The 18,544-nt window shown below is 39.2% G+C and overlaps 1 protein-coding gene across 1 annotated transcript in view; it reads left to right on the top strand.

Annotated features, from left to right (window-relative positions):
• Positions 1 to 18,544, top strand: part of asmt (acetylserotonin O-methyltransferase) — a 28,133-nt gene that overhangs the window by 6,364 nt on the left and 3,225 nt on the right. The window contains exons 5-7 of the mRNA XM_044366085.1: positions 5,758 to 5,876; positions 14,406 to 14,546; positions 17,628 to 17,750. Coding sequence (XP_044222020.1) covers positions 5,758 to 5,876; positions 14,406 to 14,546; positions 17,628 to 17,750 — 383 coding nt within the window. The remainder of the gene's footprint in view (positions 1 to 5,757; positions 5,877 to 14,405; positions 14,547 to 17,627; positions 17,751 to 18,544) is intronic.

Raw genomic sequence — 18,544 nt, 5'->3', positions numbered from 1 at the left:
AGTCATATATAAGGACAGGGGTAACCAGGTTAAGCATCTTACTTTCAGTATGACTGTACGTGCATGTAAATCTACTCAATCATGGACAAAAAAGGGCTGCACGTGTTGTCATTGGGGAGGGCATTAGATATCCTATGTCTAAAATGATCTCAAATTAAAGCTGACAGTCTGCTGTTTGGCCTCACAGTCATTTCATCTTTTCACATCCGATGTAATCAGAGTCAGAAGCCACAAAACACCAAACAATGAGTCACTTTCAGAGTTCCTCTTGAGGTCACTGTGTCGTCTGAAGTTGGGTCACATATCAGATGGTTGATAACTTTGCCGCAATGAAGTTTGGATAAATAAAACTCTAATGTTACAGAGCGGAGGATGCTCAGAGTCGGTGCGGCAGGGCAGAGTGCTGGTTGATGAGGTGGAGATTCCTCAGAGCAGCAGCAGTCACCACAGGCTCTTATCTTCTGTTGCACCCTGTTTCTCACACACACGCACACTGCATTGCCATGGGGAGAGACTTTGTGTGTGTGTTTCTGTTTATTGTAGACTTTAAGCAAGTAGACCCTTTGGTGAAAGCAGAAAATGATAAAGAAACTTTTGCCTCAATAGAGCGAGACATAAATGAAAGAGAGTCAATGTGAGGAATAGAGAAAAAAGTCATTACCGGGGACAAAAACAGAAATGGGACAATTAAACAATGGAGCTCAATACAATAATGCGTTTACAATATGACTAATATAACTGACCCATTATGGATTGTGAGGTCTTATTCAGAAGGTGCGCATTTGTTTAGATATATACAGATGTGTTTGTGTAAATGAAGTGTGTATGTGCACACAGGGATGTCATGCAGTCAATTTTTTATCAGTAATAAACTGCTTTGACGTCTATGTTTATGATCAAACCACCTCCATATCAGTAACTAACTAAAACTATGGTTAAATTATATGTATTAACAGTATATGGCATTTAAAGGACCAGTGTGTAAGATTTAGGGGGCTCTATTGGCTGAAATGGAATATAATATTCATAAGTATGTTTTAATTGGTGTATAATCACCTGAAAATAAGAATTGTTGTCTTTTTGTTACCTTAGAATGAGCCTTTATATCTACAAAGGGAGTGGGTCCTCTTCCACGGAGCCTGCCATGTTGCACTGCCATGTTTCTACAGTAGCCCAGAATGGACAAACCAAACACTGGCTCTAGAGAGGGCCTTTTATGTTTGTCGTGAGTTTCGCAGCCACCATAGGTTCTCCTACATGCTTGGAAGGGAGGGGTTGAGAGGTATTCAGTTGGCTGCAATCTGCAAACTCAACGTTAGATGCCAGTAAATCCCGCACACTGGTCCTTTAAAGGAAACTTCTGGTTTATTTGAATCTGACGTATTTCCCATAAATGTGGCAGTTGTGACTCTCATAGAAATATATACGTACACGCTGCATTGGCTGCTGGATCGTCAATGTGGCTGCCATATTGGACCAGGCGTATGCGTCCAGCTAACTGGAGCTCCCTGCCGCTCCGTTATTGATTCAGATACACATACTGATGGTTCTTGGGGCAACCTCCGTCAACCTCCTACTGCTTTAGAAATAAACATGATTTTTATGTAAATCGCAAAGTTTGTTTGTGAGTCTGAACATAAGTAAACACAAATTAGCCGCCTGTAGCAGTATTATGGCTAAATGCATAGGGAACTACATCCAGGGCAGTTTGCATGTTGGTTTGTTTATGTCTGAGCCTGTGGGTAGCTCAGCATCTGTTCATGCTCGAGAAGTAGTAACCTAGAAGATAAAATGAACTTGTTCATGTCTGTGAGTTTCCAAAGTGCAAGGATAAAATGACAAGATCCACACTGGGCAGTTTTCATGGACTACCACTGGATGATAGAGACTTACATACTTGAAATCACATTTTTCTTACCGTGTGGAGCTGAACGTTTGATCCAGCCAGCCTAGGGCGGTGACTGACAGATGGCTCCAGTGATAGAACTTTTGCTCCATTGACTTGAGGTGCAGTTTAGTTAGAGAGACTAGAGGGAGGCAAACAACACAAAGTTGTAGTTGTTTTTAAAACCCAAAACGTTTGGGGCTTTTGGGAAATCATTCGAGCTGTAACCGAAGAGGCTATGCCCCTGCGACGTCCCTAATTGGTAAAGAAAATTTTTCCTAGTGCATCTAAGATAGTGTATCCTGCAAAATCACTGAGTGCCAGGATTTATACTCCTTAGTATAAATCAGTGTCAGGGTTAGGGTCCTGGAAATAAATTATTTACCTCTAGGACTAGAACAGAACTGGGAAAGCTTGAAAAAATGAACACAGTGCCATACATACCATTTTGACACCTGTATGAACTGAAGAAATACTCAACATCGCAGCATCATATGAACTTCATGAACTCATCATATGAACGGAAGCTTCACAATTTTAAAAGACCTCCTTGATTGGTGAAGGGGTGTGCCATCTTTCATCACCAAACTGCTCAAGTGTTCCCTGCCTCTCAACAAGAACTCTACTCTCTCAGTCCAATTCAGAGAACTCAGAGGAGCTTTGAACCCTTTGGCACCGGGATTGCAGCTGTTCATTATGTCAAAGACGCTGTAAATCATCTGAAAGCAAATGTTTGCATTAACTGAAAGCATCTGAATCATCACCATGTTTCCATGAATTACTAGCCTAATTTCTAAAATATAAAGGATTCACTATTTGCAGCATGGCCAGTAAACTTTGATAAGAAGCAATGTTTGCATGTAGTATTACTGCAATCAATTCAGCTGCTTGACTGTTTAAACTGTGAATAGCAAAGGTCTCTCAATGTGCGCAGAGGTACTGTCACAGAGCGACCCAGTGTCTATGCAGCCAGGGACACCTTCATCCTCTTGAAATCAAAATACACATGCTTGTCTGTTACTTTGTTGGTAGCATGCAGTCCATCTTTTGCTTGGACATCATTCAGATGAACAATGTAATGTATGTCCATTTGATCCAGCCAGTGGTGCTGGTTATTGGACTGTAAGCCTGCAACATTTTCCATGCCAGCTTCAACATGTGGCAAGCATCCATCATCACAAACATCCTCTCAGCAGTCACTGGATGTGCAAAAAAAGGTTTTTAAGGGCTTAAGAGGGTTTGCCTTTAGCTGGCACCCAGGTTGATTGCACATGCTAACATTGGAGGCATGCCCAACTATTGTAACACACACCACTCTTATGCCATGTTCATGCAGTTCTCCCAACACATACGCAATTAGGACTTTCTGTGTATTTGGAGACCTGGTCAGTTAGTCAGCAATTGGAGCCATCCAATAGCCTTGTAGGCCAAACACCACAAAAACAAGAGCCTCAATGGCAACATCTGTTTCATTCATTCCATCTGTCATATCCACAAATCCAGACATTTTCTGGGTCTGAAGATTGTACTGGACATGTTTTTTGATAGCACACATCCATATTTAGCCTGGCCTTCCTCTTGTCTTCTTTTCAACATGTCCATCATTGTCATGTTGAGGCCTGGCTTTGCATCCACAGAACTCATCCACCTTTGTAAAAATAAAGAAGTAGTTATTTAACATATTTGACCCAGTATTTATTTTTAAATTTTTGTATACCCATGGCCCTGTTTTGACAGGAAGTCTATCAGAAGATCTGAAATTCAGTTAGCACAGACTAATTGGTAAGAAATTGAAATAATAACTAGGAGGTCTAACGAAGATGGGAAAGTGTAAACATAAGAAATCAATATAGTTCAAAGTTTTTTCATTTTACCTCAGTAGAAATCAAGCCTCTCTTCCAGCTCTTCATTTAAGAAGAAGATCATGCACTGTTTTCTTTGACCTCGCGTTCCTTATCTCTTGTTCCAGACTCTCCACCCTAGCCAAGGCTTCACTGAGTCTGGCCTTTAGACCAGGGGGAGATACAGGCAATGAATAGGAGTGGTCCTAGAAGAAAGACGGATGAAAATGTTTTGTGTAATTTTTATATCACATCACTCACAGTCACAGCTGTTTGGTGCATAGCTAGTACAACGTACCATCAGCTGGCCTGCATTCTTAATATCATCACCCCTCAATCCCACTGCCAGCGCCATAGGTTTTAGTGTGTGTGTGTGTGTGTCAGAGATGCATATTCAACACCAGCATGTTTCAATGTGTGTGTGTGTGTATACCTGTGTCTGAAAAGAGTGGCAGAGAGCGAGAGAGAGAGGTTTGAAAATGACCAGGGCCATGAGGCTCACAGCTGTTTGGGGCATAGCTAGTACAAATACTCTACTACATTAAGCAGAGGTTCAGTCTCTTGGGAGTGCAGAAAACAGTCCACTGACAGGCTCTCTTCAGCCTTCCTTGAGGCTTGTGTTGTCCTGGTTGCCACTGACTTAAGTGGAAGAAAAAAATACTTAAAACAACTTGAACAGGTTTAAGCATCTCACAGTGTAATACACAATACATCATTGATTCCTAAACATTCAGAAACTCGAAGAAAAAACATTTTCAGTAATGTGTGACATTGACTCCTTATAGCCCAGTGATACTTACTCTTTGGAGATCATTGGAAGACATGGTTTAGCTCCATCTCTAATCCTGAAAGTCTGACCTGTCCTGTCAAAGTCCTCCGGCTTTAAGTGCTCAATCCAGAGCACGGAGGACTCCCTGGAGGAAAAAACTTCCCTCCTTACAGCTACTTCCCACTGCCTCCTCAACTCTTTCTCTGTGAGAAACCTTCAAAGTGTGAGAAAAGTTAGCTGGCCAGTTAACTACAGTCAGATTCATAATATGTTAGTCGCTCAGCCAAAATGTAGCTTGTCATAAAAATCAGTTTGGTGAAAAATACCAATGTAGATGAAAATCTCGATTATGGGCAATTTAGTATGTATGATTTCTTATAAAGTCTCAGCTTTCATAGCTAACTAGTGTTATTGCTAATATTAGATATTAATACTCTGATGCTGGTGGCCAACAAATTAGCTCTCAACATAATGTTTTATGGCCAAATACAACCAAAAACAATTGTTCAGTCTTACCTGTGAAAAGTAATTTCCGAGATCTGGTTTAGATTATGCAACGGTTTGTACAGCCCCAAGATGCACACCAGTCAGGCATCTTTTTTCAGTCCAGTCTTCTGAGAGTTATGGCATGTTGCCTGGTCAGATATGACATTGACGTTGACGTTGACGTTGACATACGATCCAGTGGCCAATGTGGCGTCTATGTATATATGTCACAACTGCCACATTCATGGGAAATGCATAAGGTTCAAATAAACTGTAATTTTCCTTTAAAAGCAAAAATGTTTTTACTCACATGTTTTTACTTACACTATTTAGCTCTCACTGTGTATAACAGACAGAGTTAAATACAAATAAAAACATACAGAAAAGCGACTTTTATGTGCTATATTATTAAGGCTAAAACACATATGAAAATAGAAGTTAACAATTTCTAAATGCATCCAATCTCAAATATCTCCCCTCAAGTTGAATGGGCACAACGCCTCTGAAAGTGCACATACCGTGTGTTTTAATATGTATGATTAAATGTAACTGTGTGTGTGTGTGTATAATAATCATGTGTATATATATATATACGGTGTGTATGTAGGCCTGTAGTATTTCTGAAAATGTTCTTATTGTGATTTTAAGATGGACTTGGAAGATTAGCCTTGAGGTAAAAGAGACACAAGTAAACAAATAAATAATCAGAATGACTCACTGTTTTGTGTGCGTGCATGTGTTTGTGTGTGTGTGTGTGTGTGTGTGTGTGTGTACAGGTCTGATGAGGAAATGGTGAAGTTTATGCAGTTAATGAACTCCATTTGGAACATCTGCGGCAGAGACGTGGTCACGGCGTTTGACCTTTCGCCTTTCAAAGTCATCTGTGACCTCGGAGGTGAGTTTGTGTGCGCGCGTGTGTTTATCGAGTCACCGTCCCTAATTTTCATAAGGTTGTGGGTTCACAGTCATTAACATTTAAAAAGGTTGGTGTCATGTGTTAACTGAGCGACAGCTGGCTGAGCTGCACACACATACTGATACAGTACAGTGCGTTTGCACAAGAATTCACAACAGTCAATGGTGACCTTTACCTCACACCCCCCCCCCCCACCCCCCCACCCTGCCCCACCACCAAGCCTCTCTGACTTAATGGCTCTTAGTAAATTAGTCAACATTCCCAACACATGCGACCCAAAGTCACCTCCACCTAGAGTTTCCCTCGTTATCCTGTCACAGATCTTAAATATTCAAAGCTTTATTTCACTTTTACCAATTACTAACATTATCTTATCATGTATCTTATTGTGCCTATGAGAAAAAAATAATGTTTTTAGAGGAAACAAATACACATCTGAGCCATTGATGCTATTGTGAACAAATACAACAGCTTACATAGGGTTGATACTATTATTAAATATTAAACATTAGTAAATTAGTGTTGTTGACCGCTGATATCATCATTTGAAAAAAAAAAAGGTGTCCCATGATGATCTTAATGCATCATCAGGGCTTCGTCCAGCCTTACAAGGAAATAATTAGTGGGAAAAACACTTGAGCGCTGAAAACACAAAATAAGTGTACACAGTGAGTCAAATATGACACAGCAGAGGTTTAACTCTGACTCAAAGCAAAGTATCCAGCCATTCCTTTCAAAACAGCACTTTAAAAAACTCTATTTAACCCTTTCAGTTAACAGATGATTGCTGTAATAGTTAATTTTGTGGAGGTATATGAAGAATTGTATCTGCTTCTTTTGTTCTGGCATCTGATAAAAAAAAAACAATTTGAAAACATTTCCAAATACAGCATATCAGAAATTACATGGCCTGAAGTATGTATTCCTACTTGGTTTGCTGTGATTTTTGCATATCTTGATCCCTTGTCACCACCCTGTCAGTTCAACAGTAGAGGACTGGATGAACTGAACAGCTTCTGTCGTCTTTTTTTTTTTTTGCATACATAAAAGTAAAAAGTAAGCTTCCTTATCTATCTACTCTGCTTTGTAAGGTCAGATGTATAAAGATGACTTTACAAAATGATTTATAAAATGCCTTTTGAACAGCAGATCCCTTGCAAAATGCTTCACAGAGAGCAAAGGTCGCGATGATAAAAATGTAAGGAGAAAAAAAAAGAGACTGAACAAACACAACATGAACTCCACAGTGTGAGGCCAGAGCTTTCAAAGAAATGCAGAACAACAAGCCAAGATCAAAAAGAAAAAATGAAAAAAGTATCTTCTGATGTCATAAGTTCTTTTCATCTCCTGCTGAAAACTTCATGGTATGAATAACATATTCAGAAAGCTTTTATCAGAGAGATAACGCCAGTTGTTGTTGTTTTTTTTTTTCAAATGGTGTCATCTTGTGTTGAACGCTGTTTAGAATAACTCAGAAGTGTACATAAGGTGTCTGCACTTATGTATTCCTCAGTTGGTCAGAAATAGCAGATGATAACACTAGCAGAAAATCAAAAAAAAAAGAGAATAATGTAGTCTCTAAAGAATAAATGTTTAGTCTGCGGCTCTGTTCACACACATGACTATGCTCAGTGTAAAATAAGCCAACGTATTATCCATTGAAATCCAATATTTTTGTGTTAAATCAGGCTGAAATCAGATACTCTCTCCTAGACTGAATTTTAACATTGAAATAGCTAAAAACCTAATGATTCAGAGCACCGTGACAATAAAGAGAGCCTCAACATTTACCGAGAAAAATAAAGACAATAAAAAAAAAAAGAAAATGTTTTGTAAGTCTCCATTTCCATTTTTCAAACCTACAACATCCAGTTTGGGCTCAGCGAAGCAAAGAAACAGCAAGCGGTTCACTGTACCGACACCAGCTGTGACACCTCAGTTGACCACACAGGGGAGCTGTGAAGCCACTAAAGGCACACACTCACTTCTACACATGTGGAGACACATACACACATCCAGGACAGCTTTCCTCTCCTCTGTTACCTTCTCAGCATGAGGTTGTGTGTTCATGTTTATTTATGAGGGTGCATCTCCAAAATGTGTCTCTCACACAGCATCTGTTGTGTCTGTGCACACCTGCTGCTCAGGTCCTATGTCTATCTGTCTAACTTTTTGCCAACTAGCTGACTTTAATCCAAATCAGGTATCAGTCAGTTTTTGTCCACATTTATAGTCTATATAATTTATAAGTTGAAGGTGGTTTGTTCTTTACTGGCAGTCTGTGTGGAGCCCTTCAGTTAGATTTATTCTAATGTGACATTTAAAACATGTTTCAATGTTAGGTTGTGTTTCAAAATAAATAATCATCTTAAAGGTTACTGCAACTCAATGAAAATTCATGGTTTTGAAGCATAATGGGTTTTTTTTTATTATTATTTTAACAGTCATCCAGTTCATGTTGCAACATTTAACAAATGCAGTTACAGTTTAATACAAAGTACATTTTTTCCCTCTGACATGTTGTTGAATAAAAGCTTGGATGGGTTGTTGAGTACTGGGCACAGGCCCAGGAGACCCCTGACCCCTTGGGCCCCTGGGCCTGCGTCTCTGATTGAAGTGACCATTGAGATTCAGCATTCCTTGTTGGAAAGTCACAGAGCTCAGTTAAAACTAGGGACATCCTGATCTTATTTTTGGTCCTGATCCTGATCAGTCTTTTAATTTTGAGTATCTGCCAACTGAATCCAATCCAACAACATTTGTTTTTGTTTATTTTGTCCTTCATTTTATAGCTGCACAGCATACTGAGACAACAGTTTTTAGTAATTTTATTTCCTTTGAAGTGCTAAGTTTCTTAATCACTGGCCCTGCCCCCTTAGTCTGCATCTTCATTCATGGGCCTCCTAAATCTGTTTTATATCTGAGTTTTCTGAGCTTTTATCTATTGTTATGCCTAAATACGACAGGGTGCTTATTCTTGGTGATTTTAATATTAGATTTGGTTCTCTCCTCTGATCTCTCTTGAGTGTCTCAACTTGGTGGATATGCTGGTAACTGACCATAAAGCTGTTTTAAAGTTCCACTGTAGCTTTTGTATTCCTTGTCTTCACCCTACAAGACATTCTTGCATTCTTAACGCTGGTTCTGAAGCTATATTCTGTAATGCTTTTAATTCATCTCCCTTTAATTCTACATTATTTCCTCTCAATCCAGATGGTCTGTTAAATTTATTTAACGATCAGTGCCTATCCATCCTCGACCTAATTGTACTGTTTAAAACTAGGAAAAACAAAAATCAAATAACATCCCCTGGCTGAATGATCACACTAGAGCACTACAAAGACTCTGTAGAAAATCTGAACGTCATTGGAAGGTAAACAAGTCAGAAATAGAACATAACACCTTTAAAAACCATATGTTAACTTATCAGAAAGCAGTCAAGGATGCAAGAACAGCCTATTTCTCTGAGTTAATATCCAGAAATCACCATAATCCTAAAGTTCTGTTTAGAGTAATTGATTCAGTTATTAATGGTCGCTCCACTTATCCTTCTGTACCTTACTGTGAGTTAATTTCTTACTCATTTTGTTAATAAGGTCGAGAGTATCACGTCCCAAATCCAGCCTGACCCTTGCATTATCTCTATTTCGCATATTAGTTCTGCCTCTTTCTCCCACTTTCAACCCATTGCAATCTCAATGTTAGAGGATACAGTCTCCAATATGAACTCCTCCTGCATCTCAGACATCATCCCCACTAAACTGCACAAGGAGGTTTTCCACTGTTGGCCCTATTATTTTGCAAATTTTTAACTATTCTCTGGCTTCTGGTACTTTCCCAAACAGTTTAAGCATGCTATTATTCACCCACTACTAAAGAAACCTAATTTGGACCCCTTTCCATCTCTAAATTGTCTTTTTTATCTAAGGTTCTGAAGAAAGTAATTTCATCCCAACTGATATCTTTTATGAATAATGAAAGTGTTTTTAACTGTTTTCAGTCTGGTTTTTAGAGAACTTCATAGTACCAAGACAGCTCTTGCTAAGGTTACTAATGACCTACTGCTGACTGAAGACAGAGGTGACTGCTAAATTTTAGTTCTTTTAGATTTAAGTGCTGCATTTGATACAGTCGATCATGGTATCCCCTTATATTGCTTAGAAACCTGGGTAAGCCTCAAGAGCAGTGCTCTCAGCTTATCATGGTCATACCTCCCCAACAGAGCATTTTCTGTTGCTCTGGGTAACTCTACTTCCTTGATGGCTCAGTTAAGTTGTGATGTCCCTCAGGGTTCTGTTCTCGGCCCCCTTCTGTTCTCTAAACACATGCTGCCTCTTGGCCATGTAAATCAGAAGCATGATGTGCTTTACCATTTTTATGCTGACAACACTCAGTTGTATCTGCCATTACAACCCACAGAGCAGCCTGGGAAATCTTAGAACTTGCCTCTCTGATATTAAATCCTGGATGTTCTTCACTTCCTTAAATTTAATGATGATAAGTCTGAGGTCATTCTATTCGGTCCCCCAAATTTCATCAGCTCTTTTGCTACTAATCTGGGTGATCTGTCAAATATTATTAAACAGATTGCTAGGAATCTAGGGGTAATTGATGCTAATCTCTGTTCTGACGATCAGGTCAAAAATGTTGTAAAGTCATATTTCTTCCAGCTCAAGATATTCTCTAAAATAAGGCCATTTTTATCAGTTGCTGATTTACAAAAAGTTTTACATGTATCATCTATTCTCGGCTTGATTATTGCAACGCACTTTACTCGGGTGTCAACCAGGGCTCCCTCCACCATCTCCAATTGATACAAAATACTGTTGCTTGACTGGAACAAAGAGGCATGACCACATTACCCCCATGCTCGCCTCCCTACATTGGCTCCCTGTTAACTTTTGCATTGATTTTAAAATCTTATTGCTCACTTTTAAAGCCTTAAATGGCCTTCTACCTCAATACATATTTGACTTATTAACCTGGTATGTGCCCTCTTGGCCATTAAGATCCGCGGATAGAGCCCTGCTGGTTTCTCCCAGGTCATGGTTGGTGACTAAGGGTGATTAAGCATTTGCTGTTAGAACTCTCACACTATGGGACTGTCTGCCTGCTGAAATTAGACACACTAATTCGCCTGCGTCTTTTAGATCTCTTCTTAAAACTTTTGTAAAAGCTTTTGGAAATGTCTGATATATGTTTTCATTTATCTGAACTTATTCATTTTATTGTCTCTACTTTCTTTTTATCTGCTTTGCCTGGTCTTATATTCTTTTTGTAAAGCACAGAAAAGTTCTATATAAAAAAGTTTTTTATTATTATTATCGTTTTTATTATAACAGTGACATTTCATTAAAATACAGCAACTTTGGTAAAGCTATTTAAATCAGGAGAATAGTTCTACTTTGAGAAAACTGAACCTGCATCTCAGGCTTTCTGTGATGGTTTTCTATAATATTCTGTATAGTGTGCAGTAGTATTTGTCATAATATCTGTGTAGAGGAGAGTCAGTGCGGATCTGTTGTGGCAGGAGGCTTTGGACAGAGGTCAGACTACCCTTAAATATTGAAGTACAACTGCAATTTTTAAACCAACAGCAGCACCTCAGAGTACCAACTCACCTGCAAAATGTGGCTGAAAGAGACACAAAACAAGTATAAACAGCGTCATGGTTATAGTCCTGCAGTATGTAGAAGGGGTGGGGGGCATTTAACATGTCTGTGCCCATGGGCCTATTATCTCATAATCTGTCCATGGAAGCATTTACATTCGAGCTACAGTACATGAGTAGCCCTTAAGAAAAAAATTCCTCAACGCTCACCTGACACAAGTGCCACAAGGATTACAGGTGCATGAAGTAAAATATAAATGACTAGCAGATTACTTTCTTTTTCTCAAGCAATTGCAGTAACTACTTGAATAAATGTAATTAATTACCCTCCACCACTAATCAAACATCAAACAACATGTCTCTTGTTACCAACACATTTTTTTTTCAATTGCCATTTTTGTATCGCTCCTGATGTGGAGCATAATGTCATCCACTGATTATAATTGAAAATGCAACACCAAACTTAGCATGGCTGGGTTTTGTTTTCTGCTATTAAAGGGGTTTAATGTTGCACTTACTAAAGCTGGGGGATTTGCAAGAGAGGGATTTAAAAAAAAGGTCCAAACCAAACAGCAGAGGCCAAAATATCCTGACTTTTGTTCCTGACTTTTGTTTTGTTCAGTCAAGCTTCAAAAACGCTGGATCCTACACTTCCCATAATGCAGCTCAACAAGGTGTTCATTCATTAGAACCTCCCATGTCTGGAACTGCCATGTCTTTCTAACTGCTTCTCCCAGTTTGTAACACAGGGTTTCTATTCTAAAAGGGACATGTTATGCTTTTTCTGGTTTTCCGCTATTTATGTACTGTTACAATGTCAGAGTCAGAGTCAGAAGCCCAGACTTCAACCTGCTCTGAACTCTTTGCAACTTTTTTTCTACCTTGCCAACGAGCTGATGTCGGCTTGTCGCGCATGCCCATAAACTGCCATCTTTTCTGTAGCTTTTGTTGCTAAGGTTTTTCCATGTGTTATTTGCGTTGTCCACTCTTATATTTCAGATTGGATTTTGGCTCAAGCATATACGGATGTATTTTAGAAGTTGACAAATTTGAGTAAAGAGTGAGAAAAAGTAGTGAAATTTGTTTCATGGTTTGTTGATGGAGCCTCCCCAGCTGCCAGAAGTCTGCCGCAAAGCAGCTTCCAGAAGCTAACCAATCAGAACAGAGATTAAAGAGAGAGGAGCTAAAACAGCCTGTTTCAGACAGAGGCTGAACTGAGGTGCTGCATGAGGGGTCAGTATAAGATAAATATGTTTCTTGAACTGTAAATCATGCAAAGATATTCCAGTTGAGCCCCAGAATAACAATATAGACCTTGAAGTGTGCATGGTATATCCCCTTTAAAAAAAAAAGTAGTCTCAACCAACTCCAAGCAGATATAACCTCAATGACATCAGAGGTTATTTCCTCAGACTTTAAAAATCTCCCTCCAGAGCCACAGAGGAAATCATACAACTGTTTTCTCAAGCTGAATAGCAATCTCCATGTGAGTAAACTGATCTTGATATGTAAAATCCCACATCAATTCCCCTCCAGTGGTTCCTTTACACAGCTGAGCAGGTTGGATGCAGATATAGTCAACAGGATTCAGTTGCTGACTCAATACATTTACTGTGTAGTGAGCTCAAGCCAAAACTTACTTATATGTAAGTATAACTTCTGACTTTTATTAAACATTCAAAAACACCTGCATTTTGAAGCAGTGGTGGAACATTTGGTAGTACCAGATCACATACATGCACAAAAATGCATATCAGAGAAACATGTAATGTAAATAGACACAAAAAGAGAAAGAAAAACAACAATGGTGCAACAAAAATAACATACTGCAACAATCACAAACTTCCCCTCTCAAAGGATTTCATTAACAAACTGAGGCAGCCAGGCTAGCTGGGGGTCTTGTATACCGTGTTGTGTTTGGTTTTGCCTCTCCTCGCTGCTCTTTGATTTTCATCCTCTGCTGACCCCTGTTTGATGTGGGAGCCAAAGGGTATCTCTCTCTCTCTGTGTGAAAAATAAAGACTGATACAGTAGCAGCAGTTCATGTTGGGAGGAAGGGACTACAGGGCTTGACAATTTGCCCCACAACAGCCCACGTCTGGCTGGCGTTGCAGGTTTATTAAAGTGAGATCCTTTTATCCTGTATTCCACCTCACTGCCTTTCTATCACTATCCCATTCATGGATTCCTCATCCATCTCTCTCTTGCGCCCAGTATATCTCTCTTTCTGTCTCACTCTCTCCGTTTTAAATTCAGTTTGCGTTATGAAGCATGGACACTGATAATAATGGTGCCAAAGCATCAAGTTGAAAGATTCATATTTTCACATTAAATCCCTGTTTCTGCCCTCATATGTATGTGTCTGTGTGTGTGAGAGAGAGTTTGTATGCTCATTTTGTTGTCTGGTTTTCAAATCATCAGGTCCGACCTCTGCCCTACAATGAGCTACTAACAGTTCTTTCTAAGAGGACAGTGTTTTTTCTTATTTCAAATGCTTTAACATGTAAATATTCATATTCAAATGCACGTGAAATCAGTTATAGCCAGATAATCATCAAATCAAACTGTGTGTGTGTTTGCTTTTCCTTCAGTTACATTCCCTTGGAAGATTCCTAGACAGCAGTCTGCTCTCTGTTTCTGTATGAAGCATCTGTGTCTCTGTCACTCTAAATTCAGTTCAATTCAGTCTGCTTTATTGGCATGAATGTTAGATGAACCATATTCCCAAAGCTGCTATATACAACTGAATAGAAATCATGCAGATAAATAATGAGTACATACCTCATCTGAGTGTGTACTGTGTATGTGAGTGATGCACTACCTTTTTAATGAAGGTTGTGTGTATTCATTGCGCCGTAACTAAAAGTAATTCTGTGTGTGTGCATCTGTCTCTGCAGGCTGCAGTGGAGCATTAGCCAAGCAGTGCACGTCAGCCTACCCAGAATGCACTGTGACGATCTTTGACCTCCCCAAGGTGGTGTGTACGTCGAGGGAACACTTTGTCACCGAGGCTGACCAGAGGATAAGCTTCCACGAAGGTAACGTCATTACCACTGTGCGAAATCACTTGACATTTCTAATCATACATAGCCAGTTCAACACACACACACACACACACACATACACTATAGATAAAAATAACTGAAGTCTTCCCAGGATGAAGTGAGTAGAGTATTGTAGTTTTGTCAAAATACAGAATACAGAAAAACTGAATTGACTCATATCCAATATGTTACGGTGTTTCTTTTTTAGGTAGTATAACCCATGACTTCATTTACATTTGGTATAAACATGCAATCAAACATGCAAGATAATTGGATCTGGATATCTGGATAATTACATCTGAGCCTTCGCCTTTACACCTGGTACCTGGTATTAATAAGCTCTCTCGTTATCTCGATTCTGCCCGCAGTGTGATCAGATCTCAATATACGAATCATGTAAAGAGTTGGTGGGCTTGTCGACAAAGCTGGCACGTACCAGGTCAAAGGAAGCAATGCTGCTATGTGGGCTCTACTTGTTTTGCTTTGCTGAGGAAGAGGTGGTCCAGTTCCATTGTCCCCCTTATATACCACAGAGTTCGGTATGCACTCCTGCTCAGTCCACGAGGGCAGAGGAGGGAAAAGTATACAATTTACATAAGTCTGCAACACTTTAGACTTTGCTTAAGCAAAAAACACACAAACAAAACATGGAAGAAATCGGCGAGATCGCATTTTCCTTTCCATTTACACCTACTTGAGATCCAATCACAATGGCCTTCATGCAAGAACCACTCATACCAACAGATCTGTTCTTAAAGATACCCTTCAGACATGTTTCAAGATGTATATAAAATACTCTACTTTGTATAATATTTTTGTCTGATATGATTTTTACACAAAAAAGTTAAATTATGTTGTTAAAATGTTAAAATGCTTAAGTTACATCTATTCCTTTTCCCTCACAGAAAAATCCAGAATCGATGAATGTGCAAATATTTTTAGTTTCAAAAGTTTAACTGCTGGACACAAGATGTCTCCTACTTCACTGTAAAGTCCATTTTCAATGTCTTCAAGTTTCCACATTGCACTTGTGTAAATTGAATGTTGGACCAGGATTGGCTTCCAAACTATTTGTGATGTCACAAATCATGCTTGTAGGCCCGCCCCTTAAAATTGGATTTCAGTGACCAAAGAGAAACTTTCCACTTCCAGCAGATTAATGTGAAAACAGCCTTCTAGTGACAAACTGCACATACATCATTCTGCACAGTGAAGCTCAAACATCCAACTGTAGGAACAAGAAGAAAATCACATTTTTGAGTAGAAGGGGACTTAAACAAGCATGTAGGAGTGATTTAAGAAAATGTGTGGCATTCATCAGTTTTCTTGTACTTAGGTACAAATGTTATGAGAGGTCATGAACTAGTCATGAACAGTCTTTCTTCACAAGGGGAGAAACACTTTGTTTGACTGAATTATAATGTCTTGAAGCTCTGTGGTGTGAAATTCTTGTTTTTACATTTTGCCTTGTACAGCAATTTTAGGGGCATTAATTATGCTAATGAACATGCAGCTACTCATGAACAGGTGGCATTCATCAGGCTGAAACGAGAGATTTACAACAAGCTTGTGCAGTAAAGAGAGTTTGTTGAATCCAACTTGGATCTTTCATATAAGCAAACCTCACAGAAAAAGTAAGAGTTTTAGGATAAGAATAAGAAAATGTTCTTGCATGAGGCCCAACGCAAGCCAGACCACCTCCTTCTTTTTGCATTTACACGTATTGCATGTTAAAAGAGTGCTCCATCAGTTTAGCTTGCACTACTATAACATTGTCGGACTCACAATAGGCATTTTTTACGAGAAGGATAAAAAATCGATGCAGCAGAACCGGATATATTGTCTCGATGTATCGGTTCAGTCAGTGACACACGCGTGTTATGCAAGTATTAGTTAAAGTAGCCTTGAACGTTTAGCCTCAAGCAGCCTCTGGAGCCACAAAACAGGCTTGATACAATTTTTTCACATATGCAGTAACAGCTAGTACTCCCCAAGACCTGTAAAATCAATGGAGTCCCCCTTGAATACCAGGTGTAAATGGGGTTCATATGTCTTGCTGTCTGAAGACAAAGTAATACAGTACACAATATTCCATCACAGTATCAAGTGTTAATACAGCATCAAGAAAGGGACCTGCTCTATGAAAGTGATCTTAAATTTATATCTTAGTATCTTTGATCTGATTATGTTTGCGTTCATTAAAATGACTTTAAAGAAAAAGTGCATTTGTTTTAGGGAGCATTGTAGTGTATATCTAACTCACACCATGGCAGTGGTTGTCCAACTGAGTGTACTATATTGACCTGCCATTCACTCCCATGTCCATTACCCTGGAGTGTACAGTTTTTTCAGTTAATATACTATCAAGCATAAAAGCAGAATAAAACACTGTTGATGCTGACGCCCATGTGCATGTTGGACTGAAAATATTGTTTACAAAACTGTCAATTTTTAACTCCAGCTTCCTTTGTTGCATCAGCTCACAAACACAGCAGCTAGTGTGGAAAAAAAAAAGTTCAGAGAGGACTGCCATCTTGAAAACCCGGAGCCAAAATCAATTCCTGCCTTTCCTGCTGTTCCCATAGCCATGATGGTGTTGAAAACAGCATGAGATGAAACATGTAAAACACAAAAACTAAAATATACTGATTTTGGCTCCTTTTGTTTTAAGGAGTGAAGACCTCTGTGTACTTTATATTTCATTTTGCCCTTGCTGTTTACACTCATAATGAGCAGGATTAGTGCCAGACGAGTCCTTTCGGAGGCCAAATAAAATAAAAAAAACCCCTTCAAAACAAAGATCCCTGAAACATTTCACTCTCCCTCAAAACTAGATCACCACTGAGGAGTAAATGTACTATCAGCTGTTAGGTCACATGTATTTAACATAATTTGATTACAAAAGACATCACTGGTTTGTAGTAATTATGTTTGAGTATGTAAAGCGCTAATAGAATCACTGTCATATTACTGGAGGTCTTGTTGATTAATAATTACATGAAATAATTGAGTATAGCCGTGTCTTAGGGATACGATGCATTTGAATTGTGCATGTGAATGTGTGTGTGTGTTTAGGGGACTTCTTCAAAGACCCTCTGCCAGAGGTTGACCTCTACATCCTCGCCAGAATCCTCCATGACTGGACGGACGATCGCTGTGTAGAGCTACTCAGCAAAGCCTACAAAGCCTGTAAACCAGGTCTGTGTGTGTGTGTGTGTGTGTGTGTGTGAGTGTGTGTGTGTATGTGAGTGTGTGTAGCTCTGAGTGTAAGAAGGAGTGTTTTTTTTTTTTCTACGCCTTGAAATGAGATGGCAGATTGTATCCCACAATGCAGCTGATCCCAGAAAAATCTGTCCTTCTGACTTTGATCACAGCCAGACGCACACACACAAAAGCATCAGACACTCTCAGGAGGCAGAAACCCCTCTCATGTGTTTTTGTAGGACAAAAGGAAAAAAAAAACAAATAAGCCTGGCTCTGTTAAGCAGTGAATACAACCTGTTGTAGTATGTTGTTTTTCAGTGGAGTCACAGAATAGACCTTGTTAAAGGTCATAGCAGGAAAAAGCACAGATGGAACTAATAACATTAATGATTGCTCCACTCCAGCAGTTGTCGCACTGCATCACAGCAATTAACAATATTTGTTACACCTGTGTTTGACAATTAAATATGTCTGCAGTTAAAAGGCACTATATAAAGCTTTATCAGTTCTGCTGGACATTAAAAGGGACATATCATGCTTTTTGGGATTTTGTTATTTTTATATTGTTATGATGTCGGATGTCTATGTTAAACATGGTCAAAGGTCCAAAACTTGAGGTGAACATATGTAAAAATGATCCCTGAAAATCAGAAGAACACTTCGTTTGCAATGTTACCTCTACTTCCTACTCATGATGACATCAGATTGTTTGCACATGCCCACAGATGGCCGTCCGTTCCATAGCCTGTTTTGTTAAGTTGCTCCGTAGCCTCTGGAGCCAGTGGAAG

This window comes from Thunnus albacares, chromosome 11 (genome assembly GCF_914725855.1).
Source record: "Thunnus albacares chromosome 11, fThuAlb1.1, whole genome shotgun sequence".
Classification (NCBI taxonomy): domain Eukaryota; kingdom Metazoa; phylum Chordata; class Actinopteri; order Scombriformes; family Scombridae; genus Thunnus; species Thunnus albacares.
The sequence above is the reverse complement of the archived record's forward strand: the minus strand, read 5'-3'. Positions and strand labels throughout refer to the sequence as shown.